The sequence below is a fragment of the Pollicipes pollicipes genome, unplaced genomic scaffold, assembly GCF_011947565.3.
Source record: "Pollicipes pollicipes isolate AB1234 unplaced genomic scaffold, Ppol_2.1 Scaffold_7261;HRSCAF=8764_pilon_pilon_pilon, whole genome shotgun sequence".
NCBI classification, from domain to species: domain Eukaryota; kingdom Metazoa; phylum Arthropoda; class Thecostraca; order Pollicipedomorpha; family Pollicipedidae; genus Pollicipes; species Pollicipes pollicipes.
The window spans coordinates 31,974,670-31,988,742 of NW_023597054.1; the positions used below are offsets into that span (position 1 = coordinate 31,974,670).

Sequence of the window (14,073 nt, forward strand, 5' to 3'; positions counted from 1 at the left end):
GGTGGCGCCCGGCTGGGCGGTGCCGGCGCCGACGCCGCCCGCTCGCGACTCCTGGCAGGACCCCTGGGCCGAGGCGGCGGCCGTCGACACCCGCAGCGATCAGCAGAAGGTGGGCGCGCCGAGGCCCCGGGCGGGGGGACGGTGTCGGGTTCCTGGGCGGCGTCCGGGTCGATTTCGCCGGAGCTGGATTTGTTCGACGCACGGGGACTGCTGGTGGTGATGTCTGCTACACAAGCAGTGTGTGAACACACGGACCGTAGCGTATCGGGGGCAGCGTGGCACCTGTATGCCTCGGTGATTGAGAGCCAGCGTTTGCTAAATCGGGACCTTATGAGAGACCTAGTGATACCTCCGTCTCCGACCAGGAGCAGATCACTGCGTCCCGCCACACCCAATTAACACCAGGTCAGTCAGACCAGGGTCAGATTGATATCAGGGTCATATTGACACGAGGTCAGTCACATCAGGGTCAGATTGACACCAGGTCAGTCAGACCAGGATCAGCTTGACACCAGGTCGGTCAGACGAGGGTCTTGAGCCAGCCTGACCCGGCTCCGTTGCGCAGATGCCGCCGCCGCCGACCGCCGGCGTCTCCGCCGCCGCACGTCCGCCAGCAGTCGCAAATGACGACTGGGACGATGACTGGGACGACGACAGCGACGCCGACACGCAAGCGGCCGGTCCTGCCGGCGGCGGCGAGGCGGGCCGACTGAGGCCCAGCCGCGGCAGCAGCGGCGACGTCAGCATGGCAGGTGACAGAGCGCTGGCGGCGCCGTCTCCGCACGATGTATTACAGCACAGCTAGTGCTCTGGGTCCCTGGCGCGTGGGCGGGACTAGTGGTCAGAGGCTTTGGGGATAAGCAGACATGATAAACGTGATGGGATGGATGATTTTGCGTAGGATTTAACATTCTAAGGCAATAACGTAGGATGTGCGGCTTAGATGTACTGGGATTCATCGCAAAGTGTAAGCAGACTATTTGTCACCAGGGAGGAACGACGGCAAGGCGACGGTTAAGCGCAACCTGAACCGGTTTTCGACTTTCGTCAAGTCCGGCGGCGAGGACTACATACTGGGTGTCTCGAAGATCCATGTCTCGGAGAACGATCTGATCAGCATTGTGGTGAGTCTGGCATCACACCGGCTCGCCCCGTTCCGGCCGGCTGGTGGTGAGTGTAGCATCACACCAGCTCGCCCCGCTCCGGCCGGCTGGTGGTAAGTGCAGCATCACACCGGCTCGCGCCGCTCCGGCCGGCTGGTGGTAAGTGCAGCATCACACCGGCTCGCGCCGCTCCGGCCGGCTGGTGGTGAGTGTCGCATTACACCGGTTCGCACCGCTCCGGCCGGCTGGTGGTGAGTGTAGCATCACACCAGCTCGCGCCGCTCCGGCCGGCTGGTGGTGAGTGTAGCATCACACCGGCTCGCCCCGCTCCGGCCGGCTGGTGGTAAGTGCAGCATCACACCGGCTTGCGCCGCTCCGGCCGGCTGGTGGTGAGTGTCGCATTACACCGATTCGCACCGCTCCGGCCGGCTGGTGGTGAGTGTAGCATCACACCGGCTCGCCCCGCTCCGACCGGCTGGAGGTGAGTGTAGCATCACACCGGCTCGCCCCGCTCCAGCCGGCTGGTGGTGAGTGTAGCATCACACCGGCTCGCCCCGCTCCGGCCGGCTGATGGTGAGAGTAGCATCACACCGGCTCGCCCCGCCCTAGGCTGGTGGTGAGCCTCGCATCACACCGGCTTGCGCCGCTCCGGCCGGCTGGTGGTGTACGTACCGCCTGCAACGTCGGCCACAGTGCGCGGAGTGCCCCGTTGGATGGATGCTATGGTATGGTTGCCGCCCGTGGTGTGCCATCGGTCGTGTAGGCTGTGGCTAATAAATGTGTGGTGTCGGGCCGTGAGCACCTCAGGAGCCGCTATCACGAGATGCCTCGTCCATTTTGCTCAACACGCCACGTGTGTGTTGTTGCTATCATGACTGCAGGCTTCAGATTTTTCGTGATGATGAACGTCGGACCAGCACCTTGAAATAGTCATCAGCTCCCCTGTCCTGTTCACAGAACCAATGGTGTGATTTGATACGCGCGATTAGGTTATGCGCTGCGCCAGGCTCTATTTCCAGATTGTTGTCAGCACTGACGTCAGCTAAAATGTATGCTGGCCGATGAGAGGACAGTACAGCGTTCACTCAGTAACGTCTGCTGGCCGATGAGAGAGCGGTACAGCGTCTACGCAGTGAAGTATGCTGGCCAATGAGAGGGCGGTACAGCGTCCACTGAGTAAGAGGTATCGTGCTGTGCTCTGTGCGTCAGCACACCGCACAGCCGGCGCTGAGCACAGCCCCTCCACTGCGTGTTCTGTGGTGTTCCAGGAAACGGAGCACGGCTATGAGTGGGACAACTTCTCCCCCTACACCTGTACGGTGACGTCGCCCAAGAAAGAGAGCAAAATGAAGGGCCTCAAGAGCTTCATCGCCTATCAGCTGGTGCCGTCCTTCAGCAACATCCAGGTGCGCCGGGAGTGGTGGTGAGATGTCGGGTACTCGGCCACCGCCACAGCCTTCAAACGCAGACACTTCTCAGATAGGATATCGCAGCTCTTAGGTAGTTCAAATGATCTCGGACTTCGGAATGACCACGGAAAGACAGTTGCTTGGCATCGTCTTTCCAAAAAAGAACTGATGACTGTAGAGCGCCGCCGGTGAGTGTGGAGGTGATGTTTGCTGGAACCGAGGGGGACGAGGCCCCCACGCCCATCTGCCTGTGGATCGGTACTCTGCCCGCGCCCATCGGTCCGTGGATCGGTACTCTGCCCACGTCCATCTGCCTGTGGATCGGTACTCTGCCCGCGCCCATCGGTCCGTGGATCGGTACTCTGCCCACGTCCATCTGCCTGTGGATCGGTACTCTGCCCACGCCCATCTGCCTGTGGATCGATACTCTGCCCGCGCCCATCGGTCCTTGGATCGGTGCTCTGCTCACGCCGATCTGCCCGTGGATCGGTACTCTGCCCACGTCCATCTGCCCGTGGATGGGTACTCTGCCCGCGCCCATCTGCCCGTGGATCGCTACTCTGCCCGCGCCCATCGGTCCTTGGATCGGTGCTCTGCTCACGCCCATCTGCCCGTGGATCGGTGCTCTGCCCACGTCCATCGGTCCGCGGATCGGTACTCTGCCCACGTCCATCGGTCCGCGGATCGGTACTCTGCCCACGCCCATCTCCCCGTGGATCGGTACTCTGCCCACGTCCATCTGCCTGTGGATCGGTACTCTGCCCGCGCCCATCTCCCGTGGATCGGTACTCTGCCGACGTCCATCTGGCTGTGGATCGGTACTCTGCCCGCGCCCATCTGCCCGTGGATCGGTACTCTGCCCACGTCCATCGGTCCTTGGATCGGTACTTTGCTCAGTGAGCAGACTAGGGTGTGTCAATCAGAAAATTGCATTGGAATACGATAGGAAGTGATGATGATGATAAAGAGCATCAAATCTGAAGAACTCTAGGAGCAAAAATCATTGATGGTTGGGCAAGGGCTGATTGACTAAAGGGCTATTTTTTTCTGGCGTATCGATACTAGCGCCACCTATATCGCCATCTTTTTGAGGGAAGCCATCATGTTTTATGACCGATAAGGGCTGTAAACGGTCATGAAGGCATGTTTCAGGGTTGGCTGTTGATTAAATATGGGAAATAACACAAATTGCATGCTAAGGCGGTATTCGACGCTTCTTAGTCGGACTTACAAGGACAAAAACACATATTTATTCGAGTATGCCAACCGTTGGCGCCGGCTCAGCTGAGTTCGGGATTGGCAGACGGAAGCCAGTTGTTGACAGAACGGGCGAGGTTGTGGCGGTGGAGCAGGACAGTCGGGTCACTCCCACTCGTCGGCAGGCCCCAGTCACCCTGGCCATTGTGAACCTAAGAGGGTCCATGGAAACGCTTAGGTACGGGGTTAGCTCTCCGCAGGATGAACAACTTATCTTTTTAGACTGGTGTGCTGGAACACAACCAACACATGGACTATAATGAAGTAAGACTTGAGGCAGGACTGCATCTGCACGCTGATAAAAAGACGTGGCGACTCAAGAGAAGTGGAGGTGTCTGTAGAATGTGTAAAATGGTGACAATCACGCTTTTTTACATTAATCTTAATATACTTTCTTGAGAGATGGATAAATTAAATGGCATGAGTTACAATGTGTGCCTACTGATAAGTGTTAATGCAGTTATTTGGATATGTTAAGGTGAACTTGAAACTTGTAATGTATATAGTATCGAAGGTCGGTAGTGGTACCATGCACCAGAGGGGCGTAGGCGCTGCTTCGAATTGGAAGCCGGGATGATGTGCCGGTGTTTCAGCCTCGCTGTGATAAGGCCGTGCCTCGACTCCTCGTCCAGCACCAGAGAGCAGGCTTCCATCACCGTCTTGGCGGCCCTCTCTACGGCCTGGGTGTGTACCAAATATGGCGGCAGGGCATCTGGGACCTTGACGATCTCCTGCACGTCCTCACTGCTGAGGTCTGGCAGCAGCGGTGGTTCGGTCACCTCCACTGAGCTCCAGTCGATGAGGTCCGCTTGCCCCTCAGCCCCGAAGTCGACATCAAGAAGCTAGAAGCTCCTGTCGGCCTGCGTCCCCCGTAGACGCGCAGCACGAATGGGTCGACAAGGCGCGATCTTCCTTGTGAGCTTGGACAACCAATGCCCTGCTGAAAGGCGTTTACGATTGCGGAGGCGGCCAGATTAGAGGCGCCTATAGCGATCCGCGGCCAGCGTCGTGCGAGCCAGGTTGTCCACGTTCCTCTCGGAGTCGACCGCAGTCTACAGGAAGTCGTCTGCCTCTCCCATGCTGTCATCCACGCTCGCATGGTCGTCCCTGTCGCAGCTGCAAGCGACGTTGCTTAGTCCAGGTACAGGATCAGCAGCCTGCCGTTGATGATGGCTTTGTCGGGAATCTCTTCTTTGAAGGCGCCCCTCCCTTAATGCAGTTGTTGCCATTTCGACGGCTCCTAGAGGGAGCTTCCGCTGGCTTCGCGGGTCCTTCACAAATGCCCATTCTTCCGCCGGAATTTTGTTGCGTCCTGGGCGATTACAAGTTGTCGAGAGCGGCACTTATACGTGGCGATGTCAAAAAGGTTGGAAAAATGGGCGTTGTTCATTTTTTTCACCCCCTTCGTATTCCTGGATTCCTTGATATTTTTATTCACCTTACGAGCGTCATCTCGACTTTGACATGTTTGGAGACGAAGCACGGGTCGTGGGTTGGAATACCCTCAGCCCAGAGCTTGATGACCTGTGCAGCTACATTACGGAAGATCTTTGAATCCATCGGTTTCCGCGACACGACTCGCTTGCTTGGCGCCAGCGATCTGACGTGATTCATGACATCGCCTCTCAGGCAGCTGCGTATTCTGTAGCGAGGCTGGCTGATCGAGCATAATATGGCAAGGCTGCATACGCGTTAAATACATTTTCATCTTCAGTATCGGCGCTACATTAGACTCTTCGTCAGATCAATTCCTCGCATCACTCATGACATGTCAAACGTTCATCCTTATCCGATGTATGTTTTATAGATGTGTAAACAATTCTGGCGGCAGTGATATCACGAAGTTTTTAAATGGTGTGTTCCATAGATTCATGTAGTCGTTAGCATTTTAATACTCTGACATAATCAAATGGTTTTGTAAACAAATACAACCCAAACAAACGAAGACTGCAGATTTTGCGATAGAATGCATCATAGCAACTCCAAAACAGTGTAATTCGGTCGGCGACCACTAAAATCGTGATGCATAGGTGGCGCTGAGGTCGAAATGGGCCCTCCTGGCCATACGAGAAAGAGATCGCTCTGGCTCAATGAAAACGCAATAATTGTGCATTTATTTCTGTGTCAATCAACTTTTGGCATGCAGCACCTTAAAAAATCACAGTCCAATAAATAATCTGAGAGAAGACCCATGTGATGGCACGCCCCACCGCTCGCCCCATGCGCTGTGCGGACTTTTCCCGCCCCCACATCAGCTATGTGTTGAGCTGCTGACGATGCACGGTCAGCCTGTCACATGCCAGGTGAATCGGAGGACACTCCCCTTCACTCGAGATCTATACACGGTCGGCCTGTCACATGCCAGGTGAATCGGAGGACACTCCCATCACTCGATATCTGTGCACGGCCGGCCTGTCACATGCCAGGTGAATCGGAGGACACTCCCCATCACTCGAGATCTGGCCTGCTCTGGGCTTTCCTCGATGTACTTTGGAAGACCCTCCATACCTGAAATAGAACTTTCTAGGAGGCATTGGTGCGTTCTCGGTGTAACGGTGGTAATTGGGTGGTAACACTTCTGTTCCGTAGAACAAGTCTTAATTGCTGTTGCGTTTATTGGAAACATGTCGCTTATTGATTGACGGCGACATGTTCCAACAAATTGAATCATTTCTATACCCAGTTCATCATCATCTTCTGCCCTGGCGAGTACCGATGGGCCTCCTTCCCCCGCCCCTGGCGCCCCTGACGGCATCCATCGGTATCGCGAACTGGCCTCGCGCCCGCCAGGTGTCTCGCCGGTACAAGCACTTCGACTGGCTGCACGGTCGTCTGGAGGAGAAGTTCACGCTGATCCCGGTGGCGCCGCTGCCGGACAAGCAGGTGACAGGCCGCTACGAGGAGGACTTCATCGAGCACCGCATGATGATGCTGCAGCAGTGGGTGAACCGGATATGCCGACACCCGGTGTTGAGCCGCTGCGAGGTGAGAACGTGCGCTGCCGCCGGCAGGGGTGGCGGGTGACGCTGGGGTAAGAGCGACGGGTGGGCTTGGATTGTGTTGTCAACGTTGGTTCCGCTGGTGATGTTGATATTGGCATGTTGTAGTGGTTTGGTATGCGCTAGCTCGGCGGCCCTGTCGCCTACATGCGGATTTTGAGGAGGCGTTCGTAGGTAAATGTGGCGCATGAGAAGTCGCAACTCTCCGTCTTCTGGAGGCGTACGTGGCCTCTGTCGGCCGCCATGTGTTATTGACCGTGTTCACTACTGTCGTGGACCCTCGGCAGAGGGTCCACGCACGCAGAGGCGCACGTTTAGCGTAGTGATTACACTGCGCGTCTGGGAAACCAGAGGTACGGGGTTTGATTCCCCGCGGTGCCCGCCCTTCCTGCCAGGGTGAGAGGCAGGCGACGCCATATAGCCTCAGCAGCTGAGTGCATCGTAAAGCCCCAATGACAGACAGAGGCGCACGTTGACCCGGTCGTAACGCCCTGGCTCCGTCCGACGCAGGTGTGGAACCACTTCCTCACCTGCACCGACGAGAAGCTCTGGAAGACGGGCAAGCGGCGCGCAGAGAAGGACGAACTGGTCGGGGCCAACTTCTTCATGGCGCTCAAGGTTCCCGACAAGCCGCTGGCGCAGGGTCAGATGTGAGTCCGCCGCTCAAGGGGCCCGGGATACGGCTGTCGCTGGCACTGATATGGGTATGCCTCGGCGGATTCCGTAAGGGTCGACAAGCACTGTAGGCATGTTGCGTTGACGTGTGTTCCCTGCCGGCACACTTTGAATGTCCTGTCCAAGCAAAAGGAGTGAGACGGATTTAAGGGCGTGTCATTTGAACAAAGGATAGATTACGATCTCGAAAGATGTCTAGATTTTCTCGGAGATATTTTTTTTTGGAAAGCGTCCGCAGATACCCTGACCATTGCCAGCATTTGTCTGCCAATAAAGAAATGGTCCCGGACAGTACTCCCCCCTTCCCGGTGATGAACCAAGCCTTTAGAAAACCAGAAGTGGTCAGCTGAATTCCGTGGCGGAGACGGCACGCATACAGCTATGTACCCTCCCTGTGCAGCCTGATCAGGAACGGACGCCGTGGCCAGGTTCGGTCAGGCTGCCCCTCCGCCGCCTGCGAGTACTGTCCACGTCACGCGGTGTAACTGTACCCCCCCCCCCCCCCCCCCTCCCGCACGCCACCAGAGAGACGGAGATCGATAACTTCTCCAAGTTCAGCCAGAACATGGACGCGTCCGTCAAGTCGCTGCAGACGATCTCGGTAGATCAGATCAAGAAGCACCAGGGCCCGTACAAGCGCGAGTTCCAGAAGATCTCGCATGGGTTCAAAGCGCTGGCGGCCGCCTTCGGCAGCGATATGCAGGCCTGTGAGTCGAACCTAACCGAACAATCCTCCAGCACGCTTCTGATTGTGTAGCTTGGCAAACACAACCAGCTGCTCAAAAGGTGCTAAGTCTCTAAGTATAAGTGCCTTAGAAACTCAGTAAACTCAGAAAGTTAGCAATTCAGACCATATGTAAACGTTGGTGGTGGTGTTTCGTGCAATGTTAGTTCGAATGCATCACATTCAGTGTAGAGAGAAGGTTTTGCCTTTTGGGAAATGAGAACACAAACTCCCAAATCGCCGCTCTCAAATCGAACCAAACTCCCAAATCGAAGGCTTCAGTGATTACCAAAGCGATAAGAGAACCAGCGGTTGATCCTTATTAAGTTACGTCGCACATGCAGTCTGTGTGTGATATTTGGTTAGGGTTCCCCATACACTGTAGGCATGCACTTTGTATCTTTGCAAATAAGACAGCGGTTGCATGCGGGTGTATAGGATATTGTGAACGCGTTCCAGAATTTCCCAGATAGCAAGGAAATAGGCAATCTGCCCAACTGAAAGCTGCAAGTGCGTCTCAAAGCCCGCACTAGGATCAATTTCTATTTCGGACAGTCCATAAAAAGGTTTTAGAAATGCGTGCCTTACTTTATTGCTCGATGCATTTATGCTGTCATCAGCTCGCTTTCCTCGGGGGGTAGATTGCATCTGGTCAAGTTCAAAGGGCTCACCAAAAACCGAGGCATTGGACATGTAAATGTTGTACATGGGAGCAGCGGTCCATGTCCGTGCACTTCGCCACTGTCAAATTTTTGGTACATTCCAGTGAATGTAGTATTTATGTTATGCATTCGACTTATTCGTGACATGCAAATTACACAGTAGATTTTGTGAAGGGAGAGTTCAATCATGCCATGGATAAGCATCACACAAAAGCCAAAAACAAAGCTATGGGTTAAAGAATGTCTTATCATCGCCCATCCACCTGATGATCTGTGTTCCCATCTCGTTAGCCGGTCACCGGAGTGCTCCTGTCTTGTGGGTCGGGGTGCGGTCCTGGTTTGCTCTGGCAGCGCTGAAGGAGGGCCATTTTCCCGTCGCGTTGTCTGTGTTACGGTGCACCCTTACCCTTGCAGCACTGGGACGGGGCCATTTTCTCATCGCATTGCTTGTCCATAATGCAACGTTGATGTTGCGTGTCCTGCTAAACAGCCATGTAACGAAGTTTCAGATTGTCGGCATGGCTTTGCTTGTGGGTTACGTTCGGCAACACTTTGGCGAAGTCATCAGCTGTCGGTCATTCCACGAATTCCTTACACGCCTTTGTGGTGTGTGCTGACACGCGGCGGGAGGAACCTGTGTCACAGTTGGAACACCAAATGCCGTGAGCTGTTTTATGCTCTCTCCGTGTGGTGAACTTTCCTGACCAGCTGTGATCACAGTTATAACTGTCTTTATGGCAGTGTGTCCCATCCTGACCCCTATTTTGACCTTGCGGTAGACTCGTCCACCCTAGGTGGGTGCTCCCATGTAGCCGCAAGATTTTCAATGGTGCTGAGACTTGTTCGGTTTCAACGTATGTTACGTCTCTGCCGGCGGAGGTGTGTCGCGTGCGCGCGCGGATAGATGCCTGCCTCTGACACTCGGCGCTAGCCGCCACGCCCACCGAGTGGCGCTAGTGGCGCTTGGCGCACATCAGGCCAGACTAAGACAAAACCAACCAAGGCTCTGTGGTCTTTCCAACCTGACTGACCCCTGTGACCTCTCGACGTTTCCGATTTCCGCGCCTCCCGCCGAACTCGTCGCTGGCGTTGGCAGTGCGACGCACGGCTTGTGTGACCCCTGTGACCTGCCCCCTGAACGCTGTGACCTCTCGCCAGACTCGCCGGCGCTGACGCAGGCGGTGGGCCACACGGCGGCCGTGTACCAGGAGGTCGGCCAGCTCTACGAGGAGCAGCCGCGCTACGACTGGGAGCGCTTCAACGACCTGCTGCACGAGTACCGCGGCATGCTCACCAGTTTCCCCGACATGTTCAACATGCATAAGGTTAGCCTCGGGCGCCGTGTGCACTGTGCAGTGCATCACCGGTTTGCCTGACGTGTTTGCCATGCACAGTACGGGTGTGCGGTGTTGTGGCGAGTGAGCGCCGGGGGTCGTCCGTGCACAATGCTGTCGTGTGATTGCTTTCCACTGCTTTCTAGCAGCATGCCAACGGACTGCCTGTTCGAAAACCGGCACGTATAAGTTTAGCCGGTGATATGAGCTAATGCAATGAAAGATCCCAGACTACAAGCATTTTGCACGCAATGCTGCTACATTTAGCCATTGGCACATGCGAAAACCTACTGAACGGCGCGAACGGGCTTCAAATTGTTTGCCACCCTCTGTGCCCGGTCGTAACCGGCTGACCCGTGCCGCGCAGGGTGCCATGCAGAAGCGCAAGGAGTACTGCCGGTACGGCCAGGAGGGCAAGCTGAGTGAGGACGAGGTACAACAGGTGTGTCGGCGCACCGACGTCGTCTCGTACGCGCTCATGGCCGAGATGAGCCACTTCCAGAAGGAGCGCGCCGCCGACTTCACCGAGGCCATGCGCGGCTTCCTGCGCAACCAGGTGGCCTTCTACCGGCAGGTGAGCAGGGGTGTCCGTGCTGTCGGTCTTCTACCGGCAGGTGAGCAGTGGTCTTTACGATCTTCTACGGGCAGGTTAGCAGGGGTCTTCGGTGCTGTCCCTTCTACGGGCAGGTGAGCAGTGGTCTTTACGGCCTTCTACGGGCAGGTGAGCAGCGGTCTCCGGAGCAGTCGGCCTTCTACCGGCAGGTGAGCGGTGGTCTACGGACAGGTGAACAGGGTCTACGGTGCGGACTTCTGTGCACAGGTGGACGGCGGGCGGCTGTTACAACGTGCTCGGCTGCCTAATCGGCCGAAGACCGCATTACAGGTGGCTGAGTGAACAGAGCGAGAGAAAACAAGAGGCGATTGTTCGGACGCGTGAGCGGTGTGGCAGGTTTGGTTTACAGGCAGCTGTGGGCGATTTCCAGCAGACGAAGGGGTCTGGTTTTGACTGTGACGTCGACCGTTGTGACTGCGGCCGTGCCGGTCGCGCTGGACTGACGGTGACGGTAACAGCGTAACCAGCGGTGAGCGCTGTCCACCACACGCCGACAGTCGCGGCTCTTGCCGTCAGTCGGACATTGAACCAAAAGCTGACGAGCCGGCTTGCTCTGAGTTGGTGTGAATGTCCGCTGTCGACCACACGCCGACAGTCGCGGCTCTCGCCGTCAGTCGGACGTTGAACCAGAGGCTGACGAGCCAGCCTGCTCTGACTTGGTGTGAATGTCCGCTGTCCACCACACGCCGACAGTCGCGGCTCTCGCCGTTAGTTGGACGTTGAACCAAAAGCTGACGAGCCAGCCTGCTCTGACTTGGTGTGAATGTCCGCTGTCCACCACACGCCGACAGTCGCGGCTCTCGCCGTCAGTCGGGCGTTGAACCAGAGGCTGACGAGCCAGTCTGCTCTGACTTGGTGTGAATGTCCGCTGTCCACCACATGCCGACAGTCGCGGCTCTCGCCGTCAGTCGGACGTTGAACCAAAAGCTGACGAGCCAGCCTGCTCTGACTTGGTGTGAATGTCCGCGTCCCGGTCAGAGGGATCTGCCCGGATGGGCGAGTGTCTCAACCAAAACGCACGGCCTCACCGGTGGTGGCGCTCAAGCGGTATGAGTCTTCTGAATTTTCTGGCCGGCGGAGTAAACTGCTGGAATTACCCACACACTCGCTCCGACACGGCCCACGGGCACAGCCTATCTTTTTTAGGGCAGGCAGAGCTGACGCACGATTGGATTGAGGTAGATAAGTCCTCTAACTTCACGGGTTACAACGTCTGTGCTGATTCAACTGTATTTTAATGATGGTGAGTTTTAGTTGCACAATTAAGTTCACAGTGCAATGCTCGAGAGTGTGTAGTCTGATGACTCAGTTGGAGTTTGTTCAGCCTGTTGGTAGCTTGCTCAGACATATGGCGTGGAAACGGTGTAGGGCCCGACCCGCGCAGGCATTTGGACAGGGTTCTGCGTCGGCTTGTACTCAATTGTCCAACTCCACTTCTAACAACCGGGCTTCCCGACAGATCGCAGACAAGCTGGAGGAGTCGTTGCAGACGTACGAGAACATCTGATGACGCCACGGGACGGCCGCCGCTGCCGGGGCGTCGGGCGCATTACCTCAGCTACGGGCAGCGGCGTCGGTCTCGCCGCGGTGAACACCGGCCGAGCCGGCCCGCAGTGCCCCGTCACAAACACAGATGCCGAGCAGGTGCTCGCGCGGCGCCACGGAGTCGGCGCCAGAACGTCTCGGGGTCGGGGCGCGGCCGGACCGGGGCGTCCGGGTCCGTGGCGTATAGGACCGGCCCGGCGCCCAGTCAGAATTGGGGCCAGAGGGGACCCGCGGCGACGGCCGCCAGCCTAGGGGAACGGCGTTATCTTAACTGACGTTATCAGCGTAATCGTGCAGGTTATATGCAGTGATGTCCTTTGTATCGGCAAGTGGGCCACTGTGAAATGTCAATGAGCTGATTTACATTTATAATCGGTCTGTTGGCGAGCGTGTGCCGTCTATTTTGTGATACGCGATTTGCACGTCGTTATTTATGTACGTGTGCTACGGACAACCTGCGCTTCTTGTCGGTAATCTTCGCTTCGGTCATTTTGTTGGCGAGCGTCCGGCTCGCTTCAGCTTGGGCGCACGCGGTCTGCTGGGCGCTGGCGCGGCTCGTGACCCGCGCGACCCCCTGGCGCTACGCAGCTCTTGATCCGCGCCCTCCGGGTGCTGGCGCGGCTCGTGACTCGCGCCACTGTCTGGCGCTGGCGCGGCTCGTGACCCGCGCCACCTCCTGGCGCGGGCACGGCTCGTAACCCGCGCCAAATCCTGGCGCGGGCGGACGGCCACCAATGGTCTGCAAGCAGCGCTACTGCCGGTCACCAATATATTTACACTGAAATTGGTACCGCCTGTTGGTTGCGGAAAGGAAAGACGGCACACGAGGGACGAGGGAAGGGCCCAGCTCCTGGGACCTCCCGTGGGGCACCCGTTCACCGGATTTTTGCTGATGGTCGTGGCTTTTATGCCGGTGGTGCGTACATGATCCAGAACGCAGACGATACCCTAATTCAGGTATCGGAGAGAATGCACCCTTTCGCGACCTGATCAATGCCCTTGGACTATATTTGGCTTTTCTTGACTCCCGGCCCGCGCGTGAATGGCGCAGAGTTTAACTGCGGTAAAACATCCAAGGACTAGCATACCGTCTAAATCGACAAGGCCTGGCATCGGTCATTCGGTCCCGGAGCCGTGCAGCATGAAGTCCAATTGTGATTGCAAACTCGTGGAATATTTGACGGGGACGTCACATGGACCTCGCATATATCTAGTTTGTTATCTGGGGTTAGGAGTGCATCGACAGCAGCGGTCATTTCGCTGTCCCCACATTAGGGTTGTGTAGGTCCATGTTGCCATATCATATGTGTTATACGTAACTGCATTACATGCATTGCACGTATTGCGTTGCATGTACTGCATTGTATGCATTACATTGCATGGCATACATGGATTTATACACACACACACACACACACACACACACACACACAGCACGCACGCACGCACGCACGCACGCACGCACGCACGCACGCACGCACGCACGCACGCACACCGCACCGCACGCACGCACGCACGCACGCACGCACCACGCACGCACGCACGCACGCACGCACGCACGCACGCACGCACACACACACACACACACACACACACACACACACATATATATATATATATATATATATATATATATATATACACCCATATATATATGTGTGTGTGTGTGTGTGTGTGTATATATACATGCATATATATGCATTTGAATGTATATAATCGCAGCGGTGGGTTACCAAATCGTGCCCAAAAGCT

At 56.4% G+C, this 14,073-nt stretch overlaps 1 protein-coding gene across 1 annotated transcript; it reads left to right on the top strand.

The window, feature by feature from the left end:
• Positions 1–48: 48 nt before the first annotated feature.
• Positions 49–13,108, top strand: LOC119112468 (sorting nexin-33). The gene is made up of 10 exons (XM_037236669.1): positions 49–109; positions 566–752; positions 991–1,124; positions 2,372–2,509; positions 6,560–6,754; positions 7,279–7,418; positions 7,969–8,150; positions 9,988–10,154; positions 10,531–10,737; positions 12,236–13,108. The coding sequence occupies exons 2-10, from the start codon at positions 566–568 to the stop codon at positions 12,281–12,283; spliced, it is 1,398 nt and encodes a 465-aa protein (XP_037092564.1). The 5' UTR covers positions 49–109; the 3' UTR covers positions 12,284–13,108.
• The last annotated feature ends 965 nt before the right edge of the window (positions 13,109–14,073 follow it).